This window comes from Arvicanthis niloticus, chromosome 16 (assembly GCF_011762505.2).
Source record: "Arvicanthis niloticus isolate mArvNil1 chromosome 16, mArvNil1.pat.X, whole genome shotgun sequence".
In the NCBI taxonomy this organism is placed as follows: Eukaryota; Metazoa; Chordata; class Mammalia; order Rodentia; family Muridae; genus Arvicanthis; species Arvicanthis niloticus.
The window spans coordinates 59540105-59562734 of record NC_047673.1 but is presented as its reverse complement, the minus strand read 5'-3'; the positions used below and the strand labels follow the sequence as shown (position 1 = coordinate 59562734).

The window sequence follows — 22630 nt, the reverse complement described above, 5'->3', positions numbered from 1 at the left end:
AACAGTTTACTTGACTATTCTTTATTAGGTGTGTCGGCTCAGGCCCTAAGTGTACCAGGTGAAGCCGAAGTTGGCGTTGTTCAACTCCTCTTTGGTGCGCATCGCGTACATCTCGCCAATGAGGGGCGGTACCCATCGCGTGCTGTGGAACACAGACTCCCCCACCTTCCAGTCGGGCACGTCTTTCATGATGATGGCCTCCTCCTCCAGATTCTCCCGAAGAATCTGCAGGATCCTGTGGCCACAGAGTACGGCTGAGCTCAAGGCAACCACTCTGTCTCTTCCTTGACGAAGGGGTCCCTTCCCAGTCCCTGACAGTGTCGCTGGACCCCCGCCCTAGCCTACCTGCGGTCCTTCTCTGCCTGGAAGAGTGGCATGAGGGCAATCCTGGCCTCCAAGTCCTCAATCAGCAGGCGCCTAGAAAACCAATACCCAGTGGGGTCAGATGTGGCCACTGGGAGAGTGTGGGACACAGACATGACAGGGATACAGGGTGCTGGTAGGGAGGAGGAGGGTGGGACCAACGCTGGTCACCTGAGTTGGGACAGGAGGGCAAGCTAGGGCACAGCTGGCACAGGCAACAGCGGCCACAAAACTGTTGGCTTCACACTTTCCTTTCAAAAAAAATTTTTTTTTTCAAATCCTAAAAATAGCCCTGCTTGATGCTCTGGATGGAGGGGGGAACACTCATCACCAGGCTCCAGGCCTTACAAAACCAATTCCCTTTGTTCTCAAAATAGCAGGGTACTGGGCCTGCAGGCCTTCTTCTGCAGTTCCTATTATCCCCACGGGGAGTGGGGAACCTCTCAACTTCAGGGGCTGAGGAAACCCAACCCAGTGATATGGCCCAGGAAGAGGATTTCTTTTCGTCTATGACACTTATGGTCTTGGGCTCTTTTGTACCAAAACCAAGCCCACCACGTGCTGGTTACCACCCATAGTGCCAGCTGTGAAGCCCAAGTCCAACAGCCGAAGGCCTGCTCCCAGCTCTTTGCTTCAGGAGAGGAGATAGGGCTGGATACACTTCCTTGATGGCCTGGATGGCCAGTCAGCCCCCATCCTCACAGAACCCCTGGTGGTGAGCAGACTTACCTGCGCTCTTGGTTCCACTTCATCATTTTCCAGTAGCCAAAGATCAAGGCCCCGATGCCCACAGCGAACATGCTGTACCCTGCAAGAGAAAGGAGACCCTCTCAGTATGGTGCTTTCCAGGACCCTACTCAGGAACACTGGGTCACTGTACCCAGTGAAGTACCTGCTGGCTCTGCCTTCCACACCCTCCATAGGTGGCTTGTCCTTCCTCAGCTACTTTCCCAGGACAGTTTCTGTCTCTTCTGCTGTTAGTCAGGGTCCTAGGCAGTCTGAGCTGCCATACTTTCTGGAAGGTATAGGTCAGCATGGACACAGGAGAGCCCCAGAATACAAAACAGCAGTTCTCAACCTGTGAGTCCCATATCAGACATTTGCATTACAATTCCTAACAGCAACCAGACAGTTTTACAGTGGGGGGGGGGACTGTCACCACAACATGAGGAACTATATTAAAAGGGTTTCAGCATTAGGAAGGTTGAGAACCACTGCTCCATAAGGAAAAGGCCTGGTCCCCAGCAGAGTCTGGAAGCACCCTGGGTGCCACACAGCCTGCTCCTGACTCCAGGAGTGGTGTAGGCACCACAGGTTCAGTGCGATAGACCACCTGCCCTACACCCAGGGGAGACAGGGTTCACCGTAAATAATTACTGAAGACCAGCAGGGGCAGTGCCAATCCTGACTGGCAGGACAATCCCCAGGGGTCACCTACCAGTGACTACAGATGGTATGGAGGCTGGGCCACAGGGGGTAGGACAGGCTCTGGGGTGCAGCCTGACTGGCCCTGGATCTCAGCAAGGTTCTAAGGGCTGCCTGAATCCTTAAATATTTCTCCCCAAGACAGTTCAAACCTTAAGGACATGTGCAGAGGCTAGGTCCTCCAGCCATGGGCATGAGAGTGGCTGGATGCCAGGCTGAGAGGTACAAGCTCTCTGGGGAAGCCCAGGTGCTCATGACCATCTCTGGCCAGCTGACCGTCATGCGGTGCTGCACCTTCATGTTCAACAGCTAAGAGGATCGTAGGGGCCCCAGCTTGAGACTCAGCCCTAGAATATGGCTTGAGCAGACTTCTGCAATTTCTCAAAGGAACAAACAGGCCCTCGTGGGAGCTCTGGTCTTTACATGTGGGCACCCAAGTGTGCCCTGGCTAATCTAGAGTGGAAGCCTGGGATGAGGGAGTCACATGCCAACGCCCAGTCTTTTCCTGCACTTGTGATCACTGGGATGGGCTGCATTTCAAGAGGTGCCATGAGGTATTGGGGCAGCACAGGCACAGAAGTCACATCCTTCACTTCAGCACCCCAAGCACCTGAAGTTGTAAGAGGTACTGTCACCCTTTGCCATTCTTTGCTGAATCAATAAGCTTGTGACTGGGTGGCAGTGCTCCCTGACACTGTGTACAGATCCAACACAATCACCATAAGAACCATGACCTTCTTCTCCTTGCAGAAACCTACAGGCAGGTCATGAAATTCACGTGGAAGAGACAAGGGAGGTGTTGGCTGCTTTCAGGAGCAAAGTTTCAGGATTCGAATGCGACAACTTCAAACAGCTGTGTGTGCAGAAAGACTCGCTGGCATAGGGACAGTCATGTTTGCTAGTAGGACAGAACCAGGCGTTCACAATCCACAAATAAACCCTCACATTTTACAGCCAATTGGCTTTGTACAAAGATCTCTCAATAATTTAATGGGGGACAGCATGAGCTGCACAGTGGCCCTGCTCCCCTGGGGCTGGCTCAGCTGGTAGAATGTTTGCCTGCTTAACGCGCTGACCTCTTGGGTTCCATCCCTAATAGCACAAACCAGGAGTGGTGGTGACTGCCTGTGACCCCACCACTTGGGAAGTGGAAGCAGGAAAATCATCACTCTTGGCTACACAGGGAGTTTCAGGGCCATCTTAAGCTACAAGAGATCCTGTTTTTGTTTTTTTTTTTTTTTTAAAGGTAGGCTGGGAGTAAAATAGAAAGGCTTGAGGGGCAGAGGCAGGTGAGTGCTACCTGCATCAAGGTCTAGACCAGCACTCCCATAATCCCAACTACGCTCCAGAGGTGGGGCACAAGAACCACTGTTGGAAGCTTCCCTAATTTACTCTAAGATCCAGCCCAGCCAGGGACACAGTGAGAATCTGGTTCAAACAGAGGAGACATGCACAGCACAGTATTCCTGACCTAACTCACAGTGGATACATAAATGCACTCCAGAAGAACACAAATAAAAATTCTTTAAATAAGAGAACCAGTTCTGTTGTAAATGACACCTTTAGCTCAGCAGGCCACAGGGAATGATAATATTTGCAGAGATGACACAGGACCCATAATGAAAATCAGGTGAGCTGCCTGGTGCAGTGGTTCAACACCTTTAATGCCAGCTCTCATGAGGCAGAGGCAGGGGAATCTCTGAATTCAAGGCCAACCTGGGCTACAAGGTAGGTTCCTGCCATGACCCAGAACACCAGGAGTGTGCTGGAGAAGCTGTGAATGGAAGGAAGCCATGTGCAGCTGGAGAGGAAGGGAGGTGGCAGAAGACAGGCCAGTTATGAAGTCAGTCTGGGGGATGAACACAGGGAGGCTTCTCCTGGCTTCCCCAGGCTATTGCAGTTCCCAGCGACTAGGAGCAGAGGCCAGTAGGAACACTGCCACAGTGAGTCCCACCAGCTAGTTTGGGAGCTCTCTGGGACAGGACTAGCCATGTCCAGCCAGGCTGTAAGTGCAGCTGAGAGCCAACACTGAACAAGCACGGCAGTGCCCTTGCCCACGCAGCCAGCAGGGACTACAGTGGGTCTGCACAGAGCAGGGCTGGTGGCGTACCTGTGTTGTCCTCACACTCAGGAGGAAGGCCACCCTTGAGTACACAAAAAAACTACCTCAAAGCTGAAGCCATGGTTCTGTGGTTAAGAGTAGGGACAGACAGTTCTGTTCCCAAAACCCACACTGGGTGCCTTACAACCCCAACTCCAGGGAATCTGACACCGTCTTCTGGCCTTCATGAGCACCTGCATTCACGTGCACATACAGACACTTAAATCTTAACCAGGTGTGGTAGTGCACTTCTTCAATCCCAGCACTTGGGAGACAGGGACAGGTGGATATCTGTGAGTTTGAGGTCAGCCTGGTCTACATGAAGAGTTTCAGGACAGCCATGTCTACATAGTGAGACCCTGTCTCTAAATAAACAAAAATTTAAATACAAACAATGACACCTGAGTGTCTCAAAACAACACAAACGTACAGGGCACCAATGCCCAGAACAGCTGTGTCAGGAACTGGAGAGAAGAGAGAAGGCACATTGTGACTTCAAAACAAAAGGAAGGGTCAGGCACATGGCTGAAGTGGTTAAGACTGCTTACCTAGCAGGCACAAGACCTGGAATACATAGCCAGCAGCAAAGAAACCAGGCTTAGTGACACACACTAAGTGTCATCCCAGCATTCAGAAGGCAGAAGAATCAAAAGCTCAGGGTCAACCTTGTCTACAGAGAGAATTCAAGGGCTACAATGAAACCTTGCCTCTACATAAATGCAGGAATACAAACATTTAAAAACAAATAATGCCGGGCAGTGGTGGCACATACCTTTAATCCCAGTGCATGGGAGGCAGAGGCAGGTGGATCTCTGAGTTTGGTGCCCAGCCTGTTCTACAGAGTGAGTTCCAGGATAGCCAGGGCTATACAGAGAAACCCTGTCCCCAAAAACAAACAAACAGATAAATAAATAGATAAAACAAAAAGAAAAAAAAAGCCAGGCAGCAGTGGCACACCCCTTTAATCCCACAAGTTCCAGAATAGCCTGGGCTATATGGGTGGTGGTGGGGCACTTGCTGCTATCCCAGAGGACGTAGGTTCAGTCTGCAGTACCTATGTGGCACCTGACAAGACTTCAGTTCCAGGGAATCTGATGACCTCTTGTGGTTCACACAGGTACCAGGCATGTGTGCAGTGTACATGCATAGATGCAGTCTAACCTGGTCCCCAGGTTCTCCCAGCCGTGGCACATCAGGGGCTGGGCTACCCTTCCCGGAGAGGCTCTTCTCTATAGAAGCCAGAACTAAACACTCTCCACATAGCCTAGGCTAGTCTTGAACTTGTAGTGATCCCATCTCTGTTTCTCATGTCTGGGATCATAGGTGAGCCATCACATAGGATGTGAAGGTTTTGTTTTCTTAATTGAAGCATCGTTTGCATATGCACAGTAAAGTCTGATGAATTAAAATCTAAAAATTTAAATTCGAAGGTGGAGTTAGCAAACTCAGGTCTTTTGGAAGAGCATCAAGTGTTCTTAGTCATCGAACAATCTCTCAGTCCCTAAGTTCATTTTTCCTTTTTTCTAGGGTGAGATGGCATCATACAGTCCAGGTTGATCCATGTAGCCCAGGATGACCCTAAACCATCGATCCCTTCTGCTTCAGCATCCAAAATGCCGAGACGGGTGTGCACCACCAAGTCCTGTTTATATAGTGCTGGGGGTGTGACCTAGGGCTTTGAAACGCTAGGCAGGCACTCTACCAATTGGGCCCCAGTCCCTAACTACTGTATTTCTGTAACTGTGAGCACTGACAGTGGGGACCTTAACTTTCTTCATATTCTTCCCCTGTTGAAATCGATAATGAAATTCTAAATGTTATTTAAAACACTTTTAAAAACTTAAAAACACAGCCTAGTATGGTGGGCACATGCCTGTCATCCTGGCACTATGGAGGCAGAGAGTTGGGGTGGAGGTGTTCATAGTTTCAGGCTGGCCTAGGCTCCATAAAAACCTGTAGGGGTGGAGGCTGGAGGTGGGTAGAGAATGCCAAAAGAGAAATCAGCACTAGAAGCTAGAGTTTGAGACTAGCCTGGCTTCTATGCTACATTACAATCAACCCACATTCTGCCTTGAGTGGACCTGTCTATCATCCCAGCAATCCACTGGCTGGTGCAGGATTGCCACGAGTTTGAGGCGAGCCTAGGCTATATAGTAAGCCCCTATTTGCAAAATCCAAAAATTAAAAAAAAAAAAATTTTTTTTTTTTAAAGTATAACGGCGCATACCTATCAGCGTAGCCTTCGGAAGTGAAGGCAAGAGGTCAGGAGTTCTAGGTCATCCTCTGCTACGGAGTTTGAGGCCAGCCTAAAACAAAACAAAAAAGCCTCCAAATCCCAGGTTAGCGCTTCTTGCAGGCTTAGTTTCCCAGCCCGTGGAAGCCAACTGGAAAATAGAGGACACGAACAGTCTGGCTTCCCGGCTGTTGTAACAGAGAACCGAGTCCAACTCTGCCTCCCCTCACTGTGCACGCTGAAGCCCTCAGGCTCCCCTCCCTCGCCTAACGGCATAACAGGAGCCTGGTCCGCGACGAACAGGACGACACCGAGACACTGACCCGACACTCCCCGGCGGGGCAGGTTCCGCTTGTAGTCGATGGGGCCGTAGCCCCCTGGCGGGGGCATGTCCTGCTTCACCTTCGACGCCGCCATACTTTCAGGATCCGCAACTTCCGGTCACCAGCGGAAGTGAGGCAATGCGTGGCGGCCATGTTTAGTGTGGCGGAAGTTCCATCACCCGGGTGGTTCTCCTACAATTCTGAAGCGTTCCGCTATCCTTTCTGCGGTCCGGAAGTCAGTCCTTCCTCGTTCTGGCCCTAGACAGGGCGGTAACTGTGGTTGACATCTAGAGCTCTCTTGGGCGCCTGTTCCTTGCACTAAAAGCCTTGGAGTTCACCTACTTCCTTCGTGAGCTATGGTGGCCAGGCTCGAGGTTTGCAGATTGCCCCTTTCCACCCCCACCTCCAAGGACCAAGGCAACAGGCTGGTTACCACTCAGCTGGTCACCATCACTTCAGGGAGGGACTTATCCTGTTCCACATTAGTGGTCAGTCCCTTCGCTAGTGGCTTCTCGTGAGGAACTGACCATTTAGGGCGATTGAGTCACAAAGCCTAAGAAGGGTTTAGGGAGCCCGCGGGGCGGGGGAGGGAGGGTCCCCACCCCAAGGCCGAGTGACGCCCGCAGTCACTTCACAAGGCAGAAATTGTTACCCGGGCAATAAAAGTCATCGCGGCTGTAGGGCCTTGGGAGTGGGCACATGGGGGCACGGGGGTGCAGGTGCCAAGCACCATGGGTTAGGCCCGAGATTGGAGTCCGGCCGCCCCCCGACAGCAGCCGCCTCCTGCTCCCCGCGCGCCCCGGGCGCCACCATGTCGGGCGACAAACTCCTGAGCGAACTTGGCTATAAGCTGGGTCGCACGATAGGTGAGGGCAGCTACTCCAAGGTGAAGGTGGCCACCTCCAAGAAGTATAAAGGGACGGTGGCCATCAAGGTAGTGGACCGCCGGCGAGCGCCTCCGGACTTCGTCAACAAGTTCCTGCCTCGAGAGCTGTCCATCCTGCGGGGAGTACGGCACCCGCACATAGTACACGTCTTCGAGTTTATCGAAGTGTGCAACGGGAAGCTGTACATCGTGATGGAGGCAGCAGCCACCGACCTGCTGCAGGCAGTGCAGCGCAACGGGCGCATTCCGGGGTCGCAGGCGCGCGAACTCTTCTCGCAGATCGCGGGCGCCGTGCGCTACCTGCACGACCACCACCTGGTGCATCGCGACCTCAAGTGCGAAAACGTGCTGCTAAGCCCTGACGAGCGCCGCGTCAAGCTCACGGATTTCGGTTTCGGCCGTCAGGCGCACGGTTACCCAGACCTGAGCACCACCTACTGCGGCTCGGCCGCGTATGCGTCACCTGAGGTGCTCCTGGGCATCCCCTACGACCCCAAGAAATACGACGTGTGGAGCCTGGGCGTTGTGCTCTACGTCATGGTCACCGGGTGCATGCCCTTCGACGACTCGGACATTGCTGGCCTACCCCGGCGCCAGAAGCGCGGCGTGCTCTACCCTGACGGCCTCGAACTGTCGGAGCGATGCAAGTCCTTGATCGCCGAGCTGTTACAGTTCAGCCCGTCCGCCCGGCCCTCGGCGGGCCAGGTGGCGCGCAATGGCTGGCTGCGGGCCGGGGACTCCGGCTAGGAGCCGGGGTTCTCGCTGTTCCCGCCGCACCAGGCACAGAGCCAGGGCGGCGCACGCGCGAAGGGCGAGCTTCGGGAAACCCGCGAAGTCGCCGCGCGCCACTGCGCACGCGCCCTGTCCCTTCCCCTTCCCCCACGGCGGCGGCCCACAGAGGCCGGCTGTTGGATTCTGATTCCTCCCGCACAACCCGATTGCTGGAGAGCGCATGCGCATCCTCGATTTCTGGCGAGAAGGCCCCGGGAGGGGCGCAAAGAGAAGAGAGAGAAGCATTGCGCCTGCGCGGAATGAGCTGTTGCGCGGTGGGTCGCCGCGGTGCAGAGAAACTGCGGGCCGGCCGTGCACGTCAAGTTCTAGGTTGGAACCTGCAATAAATTCGCTCTTCCTCGCAAATGACTCTAGCGATGGAACCTTGTCATTGAGCAGGGGGTGGGGGACTTTCGGCGAATTAGAGAAAGGTGTGTATATGGACATTCTACCTTTAGACCTAAAAAACGGGAGTAGGGACATTCGAACCCTGATCCTTGACGTCCCTAAAATGGACAAATTCCTAGAAGTTCTATAGCCATCCCCCCGGGATCTGATGACACTTGAATTGGGATCCGAGGGACTGCCTGTTGGCTGGCACAGCATTTACAGATGTGGGAACTGACCCCACATAGGTGTCGGTTGTGCTAACAGCTGTGGTTTGTACTCGGGTCTCTTGAAACTGGGATTCCTGGGTGACAGTTCTTTTCCCTATGAGAAGAGTTTACAAGGAAATAACAGACCCAGCTGCTGGTGATCTGTTTGATTTGTTGTTGTTGTTGTTGGTGGTGGTGGTGGTGGTGGTGGTGGTGGTGGTGATTTTGTGTGTCAATGTTAGATCAAGGTGTAGTTACTCCAGACATCTCACTATGCAGCCCAGGCTGGCTTGGAACTTGGATTCTCCTGCCTCCGCTTCCCAAGGTGTGCAGCCCAGTTCTGCATGTTTTGAACCAGATCTTGGGACTTCGAGAAGAGACTTCAACCATCCTTGCCTTCAACAAGGATGCAAGTGCATGCCAAGTAAAAGAAGAGCAGAGATGTGGAGAAAATTGTAAGTTGTGATGAACACCCGTGGGCGGTGGTATCTAGGGACAGACTCAAGCTTTTTAGGGCTGAGCCAAGCCATTTAAAACGACACACAACAGAGTGACGTTGGTGAAGTTCCAGAGGCTGGAATAGGAAAGGAATGAGAAAATGTACTCCGAAGGGGACCCTGAAGAGTGAGGAGGCAGCTAGGAGTCTTGTCTGTAATTTTACAGGGGTGACTGTCTGGAGAACATGTATGAGGCCCACATCGTCTGAGGACTGCCTGCTGGGGTTCTTGCTGGGCTCAGCCCCAGCTCCCCTCTACTCCACAGGGTTCTGGTGCCCTGGAGGTTGAATGTGAAAACTTTCCTCATGCTGGGCCCTAACTGCCTCATTGGCATATGGGGAAACTGAGGCTACAAAAGGGGAGGGGCCTAAACTCTGGGGCTACCTGGAGTATGCCAGAGCCAAGAAAGACCCCCACTCCCCAGTGGACAGAGGGAACCAATGGATACGGGCTCTGCTTTGTAATCAGCACCTGAAGATAGGGGCAAGACACCATCCTTGGGGCTTGGGGAAGGGTGTAGCTTAGTAGACTTAGGGGTCTATATTTCTACATTGTCTTTTGAGATCCCAGTACACTTAGAGTAAATTCATATTTTCATACAAGTTGACTACCACCCACTTCCCATTGTCCCTCTCTCTCTAGTGTTGGAGTTGGAATCTAGGATCTTATTGTCACTAAGCAGGTGATCTTTCTGTGAGCAAGCCCCAGCCCCTCACTGGGACAGTCTAGGCATGGCTTGTTTCACTCAGCCACAGCCCCAGACTTGTTTTTGAAACAGGGTTTTGCTATGTACGCATGGCCAGCCTGGACTGTGTAACCCAAATAGAAAAATGGAGCAATCCGCTTGCCTCTGCCTCTTGGGCAGTGAGATCCCAGGTATGCACCAAGACCCATTTTTCTTCTCTGTCTGTCTGTCTATGGGCTTTTGTTGTTGTTTGGTTGGTTTTGTTTTCAAGACTATATACATGCATATATAATGTATATATTTATATATATAATATATACATATATATGTGTATGTATATATGTGTATATGTATACACACATATGTATATGTATATATACATACACATATATACTTACACATATATATGGCTATCTTGGGACTATGTAGACCAAGCTGGCTCCAAACTCAGAAAGATCCACCTGCCTCTGCCTCCTGAGTGCTGGGATTAAAAGTGAGCACCCCATGCCTGCCTTCTCCTTTCTTCTCTTTCTCGATGATCTAGGTGTCAGCTGACAGCCTTTACATATCCCCACTCCCAATCAAGTGAGGTTCACTTTAGAGGTCACAGGGAACAGAACTGAAGATTCCTGTTTCTCAGCTTAAAACACTGCTCCAGCCCATAGTGTATGGCTGGCCCTGGTGCCACCTGGGCCACTGAGACTGTGCCTGCCTCACAAGGGCAGAGTCCTAGAGAAGTGCTCAGAAGTGCTGGGTCCTGGGCATCAGTGTAAATGTGTCATGGAGCAAGACAAACCTCCACTGGCTCTGTGCCTTGCAGAGGTGAGGCAGAGACTGCAGGGAGAACCATTGGCTCCAGCCCAGCCAGGGTTACATGTAATACAATCTCAACAAAATTAAAATGTGTTCAGTGTGTGTGTGTGTGTGTGTGTGTGTGTGTGAGAGAGAGAGAGAGAGAGAGAGAGAGAGAGAGAGAGAGAGAGAGAGAGAGATCAATAAAGAGAACTCCCATTTTTTCCAGAGGACCTGAATTCAGTCCCAACACCCATGTTGGACAGTGGACAGTTCACAATAGCCTGTCACTCCAGCTTCAAGGAATATGTCACTCTCTTTTGGGCCCCACAGGCACCACACATACTTGGCATACATTTATACAGATACACACCTATGAACACAAATAAAAATTAAAATCTTAAAAGGGCAGGGGGATTGCTGGATCTGACATGACTCCGTAGATAAAGGCACTGGCTGTTCTTACAGGGGAGCTGTGTTCAGTTCTAATACCCACATGGTGGTTCACACCTGTAACTCCAGTTCTACAGGATCTAACTCTCTCTTTGGGTATCAGGCATGTATATGGTACAAAAGCATACATGAAGGGAAAATGCCCATACAAAAAGATTAAAAAGCTGGGTGTGGCAGTCCACCTAGTAGTCGTCCCAACAATGAAGCAGGCAGATACCTAAATTTAGAGGTCTACATAAAGTTCCAGGCTAGCCAGGGCTACACAGTGAGATCCTATCTCTAATTTTTTTTTCTTTTGAGTTGGTCTATGTAAGCCTAGCTGGCCTGAAGCTATGTAGACCAGACTAGCCTTGAAATCACAGAGATCCACCTGCCTCTGCCTCCTGAGTACTAGGATTAAAGGTGTATGACACTACATCTTGCATCAACTTTTTTTTTTTTCTTCGAGACAGGGTTTCTCTGTGTAGCCCTGGCTGTCCTGGAACTCACTCTGTAGACCAGGCTGGCCTCGAACTCAGAAATCCACCTGCCTCTGCTGAGATTAAAGGCGTGCGCCACCACCGCCGGGCATCAACTTAACTTTTTAAAAGAAATGTGATACTACACCCATTTTGGGTGCAACTATAATCACAGCATCCTCGGGGCAGAGGCAGCCGACTGTGGAATTCCAGGTCAGCCAGGCTAAGGGAAGGCCCTTTGCTAACAGAATATTCAGTTTCACAGCTCTGAATGGTTTAGAATCACCAGCTTTGTGCCTCAGTCCTCTGGGCTGACATGGATTGGATAACAAACATGAAGTACAGCTTGAGCCACTGACTCAGTATTCAACCCCCACCCCCCCCCACCCCCCCAGCATAGTGCACTGAGGGTGTCAGAGGTAGAACTGGCACATGCAGACAAGATACAGTTTTTTGATTGAGACGGTACCTATATGTAGCCCTGTCTCGGAATTCTCTTTGTAGGCTAGGTTAGCCTTAAACTCACATACCACTGCTTCTTGAGTGCTGGGTTAAAGGTGGTATGCCATCAGGCCTGACTTAATTTTATTATGTGTATGAGTGTTTTGTTTGCATGTACGTCTGTGCACTGTGTGTACAGAGCCTATGGAGGCCAGAGAAAGTATCAAATCTCCTGAGACTGGAGTTCCAGGTGGTTGTGAGATGCTGTTGGTGCTAGGAATAGAACCTGTGTCCTCTGGAAGAACAGCCAGCACTTTTAGCCACTGAGCCATCTCTCCAGTCACCAGCTTCTTTTAAGTAAAATATCCCCAATGGTGCTGGATGCCTGTCATCCCTGCACTTGGGAGGTGGAGGTAGAAAAATCAGTTCATAAGCAGCCTGGGCTACATCAGATCCTGCCTCAAAACAAAATCGGATGTGAAACTGAGGATATCTCAGTAGATGCAGACCTGAGTGTGCAATGAGCCCACAGCTGTTTGTGTCTCAGCCCAAAAGCAAAGCTCCACAGGGTGGTGGGAAAGAAATCACTCCATGTAGCTTCAGATGGGCAGAATTCAATTCAGATTCTCACCTGAAACCCCTGCCTGTTGAAGTCAAATAGGACGCTACAGAGTCCAGGGTGGAGGCACGCCATGTTCAAAAGGCATGTGCACCCCACCTTTTACTCCCCCATATATGAAAGGACACCAGAAGCTGGGACCAAACACTGGGGCCCAAGGAAATTAAAGAACAATACAGTTGTCATTTGGTCCATTTCTTTATTGTCCTTCAGGGTTTCAGACTTCCCCATGACACAGTGGCTACCAATTTCAGCTCATTTCTTGGAACACCTATTGCAGTTTGGTGGCACACTTTTTAAAAACATGTATTGTCAAAGGTTCAGTCACAATAAATACAAGTAGCAAGTGCCCCACCCCACACCCTGCACTAGTATAACTGTTACACATTGAGGATTATAAAACTGACCACTTTTTGGAAACAATTCAAGGTCTTCAGGCTGACATTGATTCAGAATGGCGAGGACCACCCTTCCCCTAAACAGCATTCAGGCCGAGACTCAGTGGCATGGAGGTGTGTGTTACAACCAGCACTTATAACCCTTACTACTGCCTGGGGCAAGCTTTGGCTTCCCTGAGGTGTGGTGGGGAGAGGGCAGTCAGGTCTGGAGGCTGCTCATAGGACCAGTGTCCCGACAACCCTAGGTCACATGTCTGGCAAAGGTCTATGTGGTTCCTGATGTCTCCATATGCTGTACATCAAGAACCTAAGGGTGGTTCAACAGATACAGATGTGTCTTATTCTTGGTCCCTTCAAACCTGTCCCTTCCTACAACATGTCCCCAGCAATGAGGAGAGGAAATGGAGTTGCCTGTGACCTTGATGACCAGAGCCATTGGTGTTTGCCTCTGAGAAAGCAATGAAGTAGGAACCATCACCTCCATCTTCACCTCCCAAGTATACACAGAAAAGTTACCATACCAATCACGTTTAATATTTTTTTTTTTTAAGTTTTAAGCCAGGTGTGGAGGTGCAAGCCATTAATCCCAGCACTCAGGAAGCAGAGGCTAGTCTATCTCTAGGGGTTTTCAAGGAGCCCAGGATTCAGTCCATTCAGGGTAGGGTAAAGCCAGCTTTGGTGGGGGTGGCAGCTTTGTACCCTAAATACCTGGTCCTCCCGGCCCAGTCCCCAGTCATACCATTTTGAGGGCTTGCTGCATAGACCAGTGTGGTGCAGAGGGACAGGCAGCACTTTCAAGTAAGGTAAGCAAGCTAAGGCCCCTCACTCTCTAGCCCTCCTTAAGGAGACCCTCACCACAGCTTGTCACCCTGGGAAGGGAGCTCTGTCCCTTGTGAGGTGCATAAACTGGGCCCACAAGGGTTAGATGACAGGTGGATGGGAGAAGTCACCAGACTTGGAAATCTGGAGGGGAAAGGAGGTCACAAATGCACCAGGACAACAGAGCCCTCTTTAAGTCAAGTGGAGGTCTTCATCCAGTTCTAGGTGACTTGGTCTGATCAGTGACTGCACAGGAGTGAGGACTTCTGGCTGAGACGCTACCCAGTGCTGCTGTTGCAAGGAGCCAGAAGACTTTGCCCTATGTCACTGACCAGAGGCCCAGCCACTCAGGAAGGGTGGATAACAGGAACTGACTGCCAGGCACAAAAATACTCAAGGACTAAGAAATGCTTGCATATATTTTCATATTTGTAAAAACAACCCCCCTTTTTTAAAAAAGTCAATTTCTGTTCATTCCCCTCCCAACTCCACCCTGGGAAGTGACACACTCAAAAGCACTGAGCAACTTGGGTATCACACAAAAGTTTTCCAAAACTCACAACTCCCACATGTCCAAGTGATTTCCAAAGATGGAGGATTTCCACACAGGTGAGCACGGAGTTAAATGAGCCTTTATTAGGAGGAGGCAGGGCGTGTCTGCAGCGGGCAGTGGTCCGCAGAACAAGGGTTTAAATTAAAGTCCCTAACTGTATTGTGTCAAGGGAAACCAGGGCTGCATGGGGAAACGATGGCGACCAATCACATGAGCAGAAGGCCGCCCCGTGCGTGCTGGACACACAGCTGCTTCTGCCTTTCACCTTGGAACCAATTGTTAAAAGAGTGGGGGTTGGGGGGGGGAGGAGAAGGAAACAAAACAGAACAAAAGAAGACTTGGGCCCTTTCAGACATCCCTGTGGATTGAGAGGGAGTAAGCCCTGCTGACTCCAGATATAAGGGTTCTGGCTGGGCCCTACCTGGATGCCTCTTGGCAGGCATGGGCATCTTGAGATTGTGTCCATCAAAAGAGAAAAAGGACAGACACTTTTAATAAAATAAACCACAAAAAGTAACCCAGTGGTCTCCCAGCCAGCAACCAGCTCTGGCTCTAGCACAGTGGATCCAGCATCCCTCTGGAGCCTCTGGATAACAGACAAAATCTGGGCTGCTATTCGTTCTGCTGAGTGTGGAAGCCAGGGGCTGCAGTGAGCAGCAACAGACAAGACTAGAGCCAGGGTGGCACCTGCCATCTCTGGTGCTGCCACTCTGAGCACCCTCTGGGGTTAGACTGCTAGACTGCACTGTGTACAACAATGACCCTGGGTCTATGCAGTTCACTTTTAATTCCATCATCATTATGAGGTGATTATAAAAAACAAAAACAAACCAAAAAAAAAAAAAAAAAAAAAAAAAAAAAACCACCCAATAAAACCCAAACTTCAACCTATAGATGGCCATGAAGAGGCAGAGACTGGGGAGCTAAGATGGGAAAAGCCAAAAGAAAACAAAACCCCGGCTCAACTTCGGGAGCCCCCGGTGCCAGCCTGGCCCGGGTATGTCACAGTGTCCAGGGTGAGCTCCCACCCACGCTGGCCAGGCAGAGCTGGCCCCAAGGTCCAAGTTTCTGCTGGTGTCGGGCAAACTAAAGGCAAAAAGGAAGGAGAAGGCCCATGGGGAAGGTCCCTGGTTCTGATCCTGGGCACCATGGTGGCACACTCTCCTGGACAGCAAGGCAACAGCCAAGGCCTGAGCTGTCTCAGGCAACTTGCTAGGAGGGCAGTCTGCGTGTCCTAGACCAAGGGCCTTGGGAGAGAAGAGGGCCTGTCCTCGGCTGGGCCAGCTCCCACTATTTCCATGTGGCTGACTGGGGGATGGAGCGTGGAGGAATCATGTCCAGGAGGTATTCTCGCTGTCGGTCCACAGCCGAGGAGGTCTTGTGCACTGCTGCCAGGCTTGGGCTGACGAAGGCAAGGGTCCCGCCTGCAACAGAGCACAGTGGTGGGCAATGGTCAGCCAGCCAGGACAGCCCTGGGTGGATACAGCCAAGACTTGCCTGTCTCAGCACATACCCAGTGGACCCATGAGCAGGAGGACCATGAGCCACAGAACCTCCACACTGTCATCAATCCCAGATTCCACTGAGGTGACCTAAGTATGGATTGGTGGTTGGGCACAGTGCTAAGAGATCAGTAAACTCAACAAGGGCTTTTGATGGAACAGTGGGACTATGGAAAGAAATTCTCCCTCATGTCTGATAGCATACAAATGTGAGGTGAGGGCACATACATATGTGCTGGCCAGGCTGGCCTCAAACTACTAGCCTTAAGAGATTCTTCTTCATCAGTCTTTCCTAGTACCTGGGACTATGGAATGCCACCTTGCTCTACTTAAGAGTGTTTGTTTTTAAAGGTTTATTTTTAATCATGTTTATGTACAGTGTGTGTGTAGGTACCGTCTGAGCCAGTATTGGAGGTTGGATCCCCTGAAACTGCAGTTATAGTGCTCACTACATTGGGTGGCTCACAACCCAATGTATAGACATAGAATCAAACACGTCCTGTAGATTACCCTGTGCTTTTAACCACTAAGCCTTCTCTCTAGCCCTCTGTTTGGATTTTGAAGCCCACTACAGAGGCCAAGTAGGCCTCCTATTAGATCCACCTGGCTCTGCCTCCCAAGTGCTAGGATTACAGGCCACTGGGGATGGATCCCAGGACCCACAAGCAAATAATTGATCACTTAGCGCTGTCCTGAACTCCCCTTTCTAGTTAAGCAGCAATTACTACACTGCCTAGGCTTGTCTCAAATTCTTGGGCTAAAGTGATCCTCCTGTTTCAGCTTCCCAAGTAGCAGGGACAACAGGTAAGTAAGTATCCCTGTGTCTGCTCTCCTACACAGACTATAGATGTGAGCATCACGTCGAGCTCAGGCAAGCCCACTAGTTCTTGGTTCTGTGTTGTGAATATGGCAGGTGTGCCCAGATTGCTGTATACCACTCCACCATACTGCCTGCTAAGACTCCGCTGGCTCCTGACTCTCACTGCCACACCCATGCCTCTAGCTGGTTTTCCACAGGCTGCAAGGAATGCTGAGCCCAACAGAGTGGGTTACAGGACACTAGAGTTGAGGGCTAAGAGGCCCTGCAGGGAATTCTGTGCTCTGAGGGCAGTGTCACTGCTCCATCAACACCCAGCACAGCCCACCCTTCTCTGGGCTCATAGTTCTGCTCTGGTCCATATAGGGAGAAGGTGGTGGAAGAGAGATGGGCCAAAGGCTGATAGCTGGTACCACTAACCTCTAGGGCAGGGCAGCAAAGCACCACTAACTGCCAGAAAGGGTTGAGGTGGGCGGGGTTAGGGGAGGGTGAGAGAGGCTAAAAGGAAGTCATGAGCCAAGCCCTTCTATTGGAGGTAAAGTGTCACTTGCCTAAGGAAGGAGCAAGAGGCTGTGCTCTCTGGAGGGGACAGGATGTAGGCCCTCTGTACTACTTTTGATAAGTAAGGAGGAGGCTGTTGGGGAACTACGCGTGTGCCACTTACAAATAAGGAAAGGTGGCCTAGTGGTAGTGGGGCCCCATAGAGGCAGAGGTGTACCTGTGCTCAGAGGCGTCTTTTTCCAGTTGGAGGCGGTGCCCTTGCCGGTGCCCATGACTCTCTCGGAATGTCTGCCAGTCCTGCTTACCAGGGCCGTAGCTGAGGCTGCGTTCTGCAGTTTGGGTGACTGGCTGAAAGTGTGCAGAACACCACGAGGTGTTGCGGCTGAGCCCCGGGACAGCTGGCTGGAAGCCTACAGAAGTCAAAGAAAACCAGGCTTATGGTGGGCAGGGGTGGGCAAGGGCGGGCAGGTTACTTTGAGTAGCTTCTCCTTGTCTGGCTGACCTCTTCCCACCCACTCGGGTCCTTAAGAGTCCAAAGTCAAAACGGCCATGTGAGTTATACTAGGGAACAGAGAAAGAGGGAGAAAAGGAGACAGGGGAAGTCTGTGAAGAGGAGAAAAGAGGAGAGCTCGCATGAAAGCGTGTAAGAGCACGAGCACACTAAGAGCTGGTGTTTGCAGTCTTGTCTGCAGTCGGGTGAGGCTCTGGCTAGGTTCTGACCTGTAGTGAGGTCCCGTTATTCCAGTCACGGGCCTCTCCTGGGCGGAACGCCAACTTACGTCTGGGCTTTATGACCTACACAAATGGGATTGAAAGGTATGTCAGCAAGGTCCGTGACACTAATCCAAACTGCTGAGGGTACCCTATTAGGCCTGGCCATGACAGCAGTGCCAACACCCGCTGGTTCCAGATACTGCAGATAGTGGGGGGAAAAGTGTTTTTGGTGAAGTACGATGTGTGAGTAGACAGAAACCACAAAAAGGAGCAGCACAGTGGGCATGGTGGTGGACATCTTAATCCAAGCACTCGAGAGGCAGAGGCACATGGGTCTCTGGGAGTTCTAGGCCAGCCTGGTCTACATGGTGAGTTCCAGAACAGCTAGAGCTACATGGGAGACCCTGTCTCAAAAAAGAAAAGGAAGAAAAACAGGTGGGTGGGTCCAGCCCACTCAGTGTAAGGACAAGCAGGCTCTGAAGAGCGGGCCTCATACCCACTCCTCTCCTCCAGCTAGCCAGGGTGCTCCTAACTAATGCCCAGCAAGGTTCTCAGCAGTCATTTTACACACAAGTGCTTGCCAGTGCACTGGGGGTGAAAGCTACAAAATCTAAAGAAACTGCAAATTAGTGTTTTCACTGCCAAACACCAGCATTAAGTACAATTTAGCCTGCAGTTAACCACCAGGTAGGTGGGTGGAAGGGGACGCCTTCAGAACATCCTGCATCTAGGGATGGCAAGAGCTTCCGTTCTCACCTGCTTCAGTGTGGGATGTGGGGCTGCAGGCTCAGCCTTGATGCTGGCGGTGCCCACACCCTGCTGCAGCAGTCGCTGCTCCATCTCCTGCTCTTGCTGTAGCGCTTTCACGAAGGCAGCCTTCAGGCGACTGGTATGCTCCACCTTGAGTGCCTTCTTTTGGTTGGATGTCATGCAGTTCTCACACATGACGGCTCCACCCTTCTCTCGCCAGCGGCATGTGAAGTCTGTCTTACACTGCACACACATGTAGGGCTCCCGGGATAACACGGCAGCAGCTGCAGTAGCAGAAATCCTGCCCGCTGCAATAGATACGGTGCATTTGTCAGGGTAACTTCCAACAACTGTGGGCAGTGGCCTGAGTGAGCACCTCCCACAGGTACATGGAGTCCATAGTCGACTTTGGAAAGCCTGTGGCTGAGCATTCCTGGGACTCTTCAAAGACCCAGTGATACTGGCCTAGCTTGGCCTTGCCATGGCAAGTAGGGTATTCATTCTCTCTTTTTGAAAACATGATACACAAACCCTGAAGACCATGGAGGCCAGGAGACAAGCAATTTCCTCATCATATGACTGGCAGTAGAACTAGGCCTGGGGCCCAGGAGAAGCTGCATTACTGAGTTGCTGACAGGTACTCTGGGCTTCACTCCAGGCCATAACATGGACAGGACAGAGGGACTAATGCACACCAAGGGACTTTGCAGATTCTGGAGAAGTTCAGAGGTAAGACACAGTAGTGGCACTAGCTGGCCACAGCCCTGAATGCACTCTACCTGTGCACATCAACACTGAACCTGACTGGACCTGCCCTGGGCCAGTGCTCTGGTACAGAGCAACAGGAGTGGAAGGCTGACCCCAATGACAGGGTCAGAGGTGACTGCTGGTATTCCACAGTTCCTCCTGTTAGAGAGGGAATCCAGAACTTGCATGCACTTAGTGCTCTTCATGAGTGGGTACCTCTCTCCAACAATTCTTTGCTCAATGTCACCCTACTACGGAATGCCAGCACCCAGGCTTCCTAGCAATGCACACTTAGTCTCTCCTGGAACCCCAAGAGATATAGGTTATAAATATTATGCCACAGAGTGGGTTGTTTAGCAACTCCGTGCCTATAGAGTGCTGCAGAAAGTTACTGAGAGAGTATGCAAACCTCAGAGACCAGTGCTCTAGGGTGCTGCTAGGTGTGGCCCTAACTCAAGTGGGGCTGGGGGAGTCTGGACGTCTCTGCCTCCCAAGTGCTGGGATTAAAGGTGTGCACCACCTTTAGTGAATACACTGTAGCTATCTTCAGACACACCAGAAGAGGGTATCAGGTCCCATTACAGATGGTTGTGAGCCAACATGTGGTTGCTGGGATTGAACTCAGGACCTCTGGAAGAGTAGTCAGTGCTCTTAACCACTGAGCCGTCTCTCCAGCCCCTGAAGTATACATTTAACCCAGCTCTAAGGAGGCAAATGGGCAGAGATATGCATACTCACATCAATACTTTCCTCTTTGTACCTGGAGTGAACAGAAGCCCTTCTGTGTGCACACTTGTCCCTTACACCCATGTCAGAAGAGGGAGCACTAAGGACCAAGGCTCCCTGGATCCAGTCATGTTCACCTCCTTTTCTGCTCCTGGTATCTGACACAGCCACTTGAGGAAGGAGGTGAGGCTGACCACACTAAGATGCTTGGTCATCCACACGCGTTCCTTCTAGTGCTCCTTCAGTGAGGTCCTGCAGATGTCCTAACCACATTATCCCAATGACAGTAAAGAAACCTGGTCTAAGCTTTGAAAAATTCTGCCTTCATGTAACCCACACTCATGCAAGAGTCAGTCTCCTGCAGATGATCTACCTCACTCCTATCCACACTAGGGACTGGCTTCACAGCAGAACTGGTGGAAACTCTAGAATGTATCTCCCCAGAGGCTGCAGTGCAAGGTGAAGCCATCCACTCACCTTGTGTCTCCAGCAGGTTCTGCACCACTTCTTCCAGGCCAACCAGGTAGATGAACTCATTGTTGGCAGCACTGGGCAGGAAGTTCATCTCTGGAGCGGGGGGCTTGGGAGGGGGGATCTCCAGCAGTGTCTTCTCCAGCTGCTTACGCAGTGCTAGCTTGGCAGCAGCCTGTCGACTAGCTGGAGACTCAGCAGACGCCACCACAGAAGCCACACTAGTGGGAGTGGAGTTTGCCTGAGCAGAGGCAACTGTTGTCCCCTTCAGGGAGGCTGTGGCAGGCTGTGGAAGACAACTAGGTGAGGCTGAGAGCAACCCCTAAGGCAGGCTCCATGCCAGATGCACACTGAAGTCCTTATAGGATGAAAATTGACTATGGCAGTCTACTTCTCTAATCCCAGTGGAGGCAAGAGGAGGCAGATCAAGAGTTCAAGCCTGGGCTAAATAGTAAGATACTGTCTAAAAAGCAAACCAACAAACAAAAGTAAATCAAAGTGGCCTGTCTCTACATAGGCTCATAGCTGCAAGGACAAGGAGACAAAGATAAAGCCAAGCCCAGGACATGGCCACTCAGGTTCTGTGCACCCAGCCTTGATGTCCACAAGTCAGCAAGAGCAAGCTGGGGAAGCTGCAGGATCATCCACATCCAGAGTGCTGCTTCTAGGAGTTCTGAGTGTGCATAGGTCCACAAGGAAATGTAGCTCCTGTTCAGTCCTCACCACACCAGCTTCATATCCACCCACCCTGGCGCTGCATTCCTGAAACCAAGGCTGACCATGCCAGTGATTCCCAGAAGAAACAAAGAGGACTGTACACTTTTTCCCTGGGTGAACAGTTACCAAAAGCCCCAAAATATTACACTCTGTGAGGCTCTGGATGCTAAGGTCTCATTCAGCAGGGGACCTAGCTCAGGTCTCCAGCATGTGACTAGCCAGAGCTAGCAGAGCTCCCTGGTGGCATACTGAACATAGCAGAGGTGGGACATGGGTGCTGTGAAGTGTTACCCATTCTCTAGGCCTTTTGTTTCAGCTGGGACTCACACCCTTCCAAGGAGGTGGGAGAGACGGCCATTGTTTGTGCACTAAAGATGGACCTTAACACAGGCAAACGCCCTTTGTCAGAGCTGTCCAGAATCCAGCCTTGTCTTGTCTAAGGAGGGCAGGACGTGACAAACAAGGAATAAAGAATTTGGCTCATCAGCAAAAGGCCTGCAGACTGGGTAATTTCATCTGTCAGACAAAACTGCCCTTTTCTTCCCATCCCCACCTCAGAGGCTCTGTAAAGAGGTGGAGGGACACATGGCTAAGAATAGGCAACTGTGCTGGAGGACAATCTGTGACATGCTGTCCTCCCAGTCTGCCCAGAGGAGCTGAACAAGTCAGCAGAAGGTGGGGGGAGGTGCTGCTTTTCTGAAGGCTAACAGGCTTCAGAAGACTCTGGTGTCCCTCTAGTGGTCTCTCCATTCTTTGCCGCAGTTTTTACTCAAAGCCTGCACCCTGAAGGAGGCCCCACTTTCTCAAAAGCTTCCTAACTGCTAAAGGCTAACCTGCTTGTGATTCTGTACCTAGCACTCCAGCCCCGCCCTCAGAGGGTCCAAGGCCTCTCCTGCCTATCACCAGCACACACAATGGTACTGTGAGAGAGACCTTCCAGGACTTGATCCCACCACACCAACCTCCCACCTAGGTTCTGGCTTCACCTGAGGGATGTTGACGAGCAGACTGGTGTTGGGGACATTGGCGACACGGATAAGTCCCTGCTGAATGATCCTCTGTCCCTGAATCTGCATGCTGGGCACTGAGGCACGGGGGGCCAGGAGGAGAGGTGGTGGCCCCGTAGAGGAATGCTGTCTGATGTTGTGAATCTGCTGGGAGATAGGGGACCAAAAAAAAAAAAAAAAAAAAAAAAAAGACACTGAGACTAACTTAATTCTGGCAGGCCACAGAAGGGGTGGGCACCTGGCCCTGCACCAGCATACATACAGC

The 22630-nt window shown here is 51.3% G+C and overlaps 3 protein-coding genes across 13 annotated transcripts in view; 1 reads left to right on the top strand and 2 right to left on the bottom strand.

Annotated features, from left to right (window-relative positions):
* Positions 1–5: 5 nt before the first annotated feature.
* Positions 6–6606, bottom strand: Ndufa13 (NADH:ubiquinone oxidoreductase subunit A13). The gene is made up of 4 exons (XM_034520612.2): positions 6446–6606; positions 1093–1171; positions 346–417; positions 6–235 (listed from the first exon to the last, which is right to left on the bottom strand). Exons 1-4 carry the CDS (start codon positions 6537–6539, stop codon positions 46–48), a joined length of 435 nt encoding a protein of 144 aa, XP_034376503.1. The 5' UTR covers positions 6540–6606; the 3' UTR covers positions 6–45.
* Positions 6607–7085: 479 nt separating this feature from the next.
* On the top strand, positions 7086–12893 carry Tssk6 (testis specific serine kinase 6). Of its 4 annotated transcripts, none has more exons than XM_076914358.1 (3): positions 7086–8533; positions 8978–9153; positions 9974–12893. In XM_076914358.1, exon 1 carries the CDS (start codon positions 7257–7259, stop codon positions 8076–8078), a length of 822 nt encoding a protein of 273 aa, XP_076770473.1. In that variant the 5' UTR covers positions 7086–7256; the 3' UTR covers positions 8079–8533; positions 8978–9153; positions 9974–12893. The 4 variants fall into 4 exon arrangements, with proteins under 4 accessions (XP_076770473.1, XP_076770471.1, XP_076770472.1 ...); XM_076914356.1 differs by having other exon boundaries at positions 9362–12893; XM_076914357.1 differs by having other exon boundaries at positions 9024–12893.
* Positions 12894–14474: 1581 nt separating this feature from the next.
* Gatad2a (GATA zinc finger domain containing 2A) overlaps positions 14475–22630 on the bottom strand; it is an 89665-nt gene continuing 81509 nt past the window's right edge. For 5 of the 8 annotated variants that reach the window (XM_034520369.2, XM_034520370.2, XM_076914352.1 and 2 more), the window contains 6 exons: positions 22345–22512; positions 20648–20927; positions 18704–19005; positions 17954–18028; positions 17451–17643; positions 14475–15837 (listed from right to left, as the gene is read on the bottom strand). In XM_034520369.2, the coding sequence (XP_034376260.1) occupies positions 15704–15837; positions 17451–17643; positions 17954–18028; positions 18704–19005; positions 20648–20927; positions 22345–22512 (1152 nt within the window). In that variant the 3' untranslated portion in view covers positions 14475–15703. The remainder of the gene's footprint in view (positions 15838–17450; positions 17644–17953; positions 18029–18703; positions 19006–20647; positions 20928–22344; positions 22513–22630) is intronic. The other 3 variants (XM_034520372.2, XM_076914350.1, XM_076914351.1) reach the window with 3 other exon arrangements.

Bases quoted from the DNA above. Each gene is read 5' to 3' on its own strand.
- Ndufa13 (XM_034520612.2), bottom strand. From the start codon at position 6,539: ATGGCGGCGTCGAAGGTGAAGCAGGACATGCCCCCGCCAGGGGGCTAC. The intron at 1,172-6,445 runs GTCAGTGTCTCG...TTTCTCTTGCAG, and splicing joins GCCCCGCCGGGGAGTGTCGG to GGTACAGCATGTTCGCTGTG. The intron at 236-345 runs GTAGGCTAGGGC...CTGTGGCCACAG, and splicing joins CAGGCAGAGAAGGACCGCAG to GATCCTGCAGATTCTTCGGG.
- Tssk6 (XM_076914357.1), top strand. From the start codon at position 7,257: ATGTCGGGCGACAAACTCCTGAGCGAACTTGGCTATAAGCTGGGTCGC.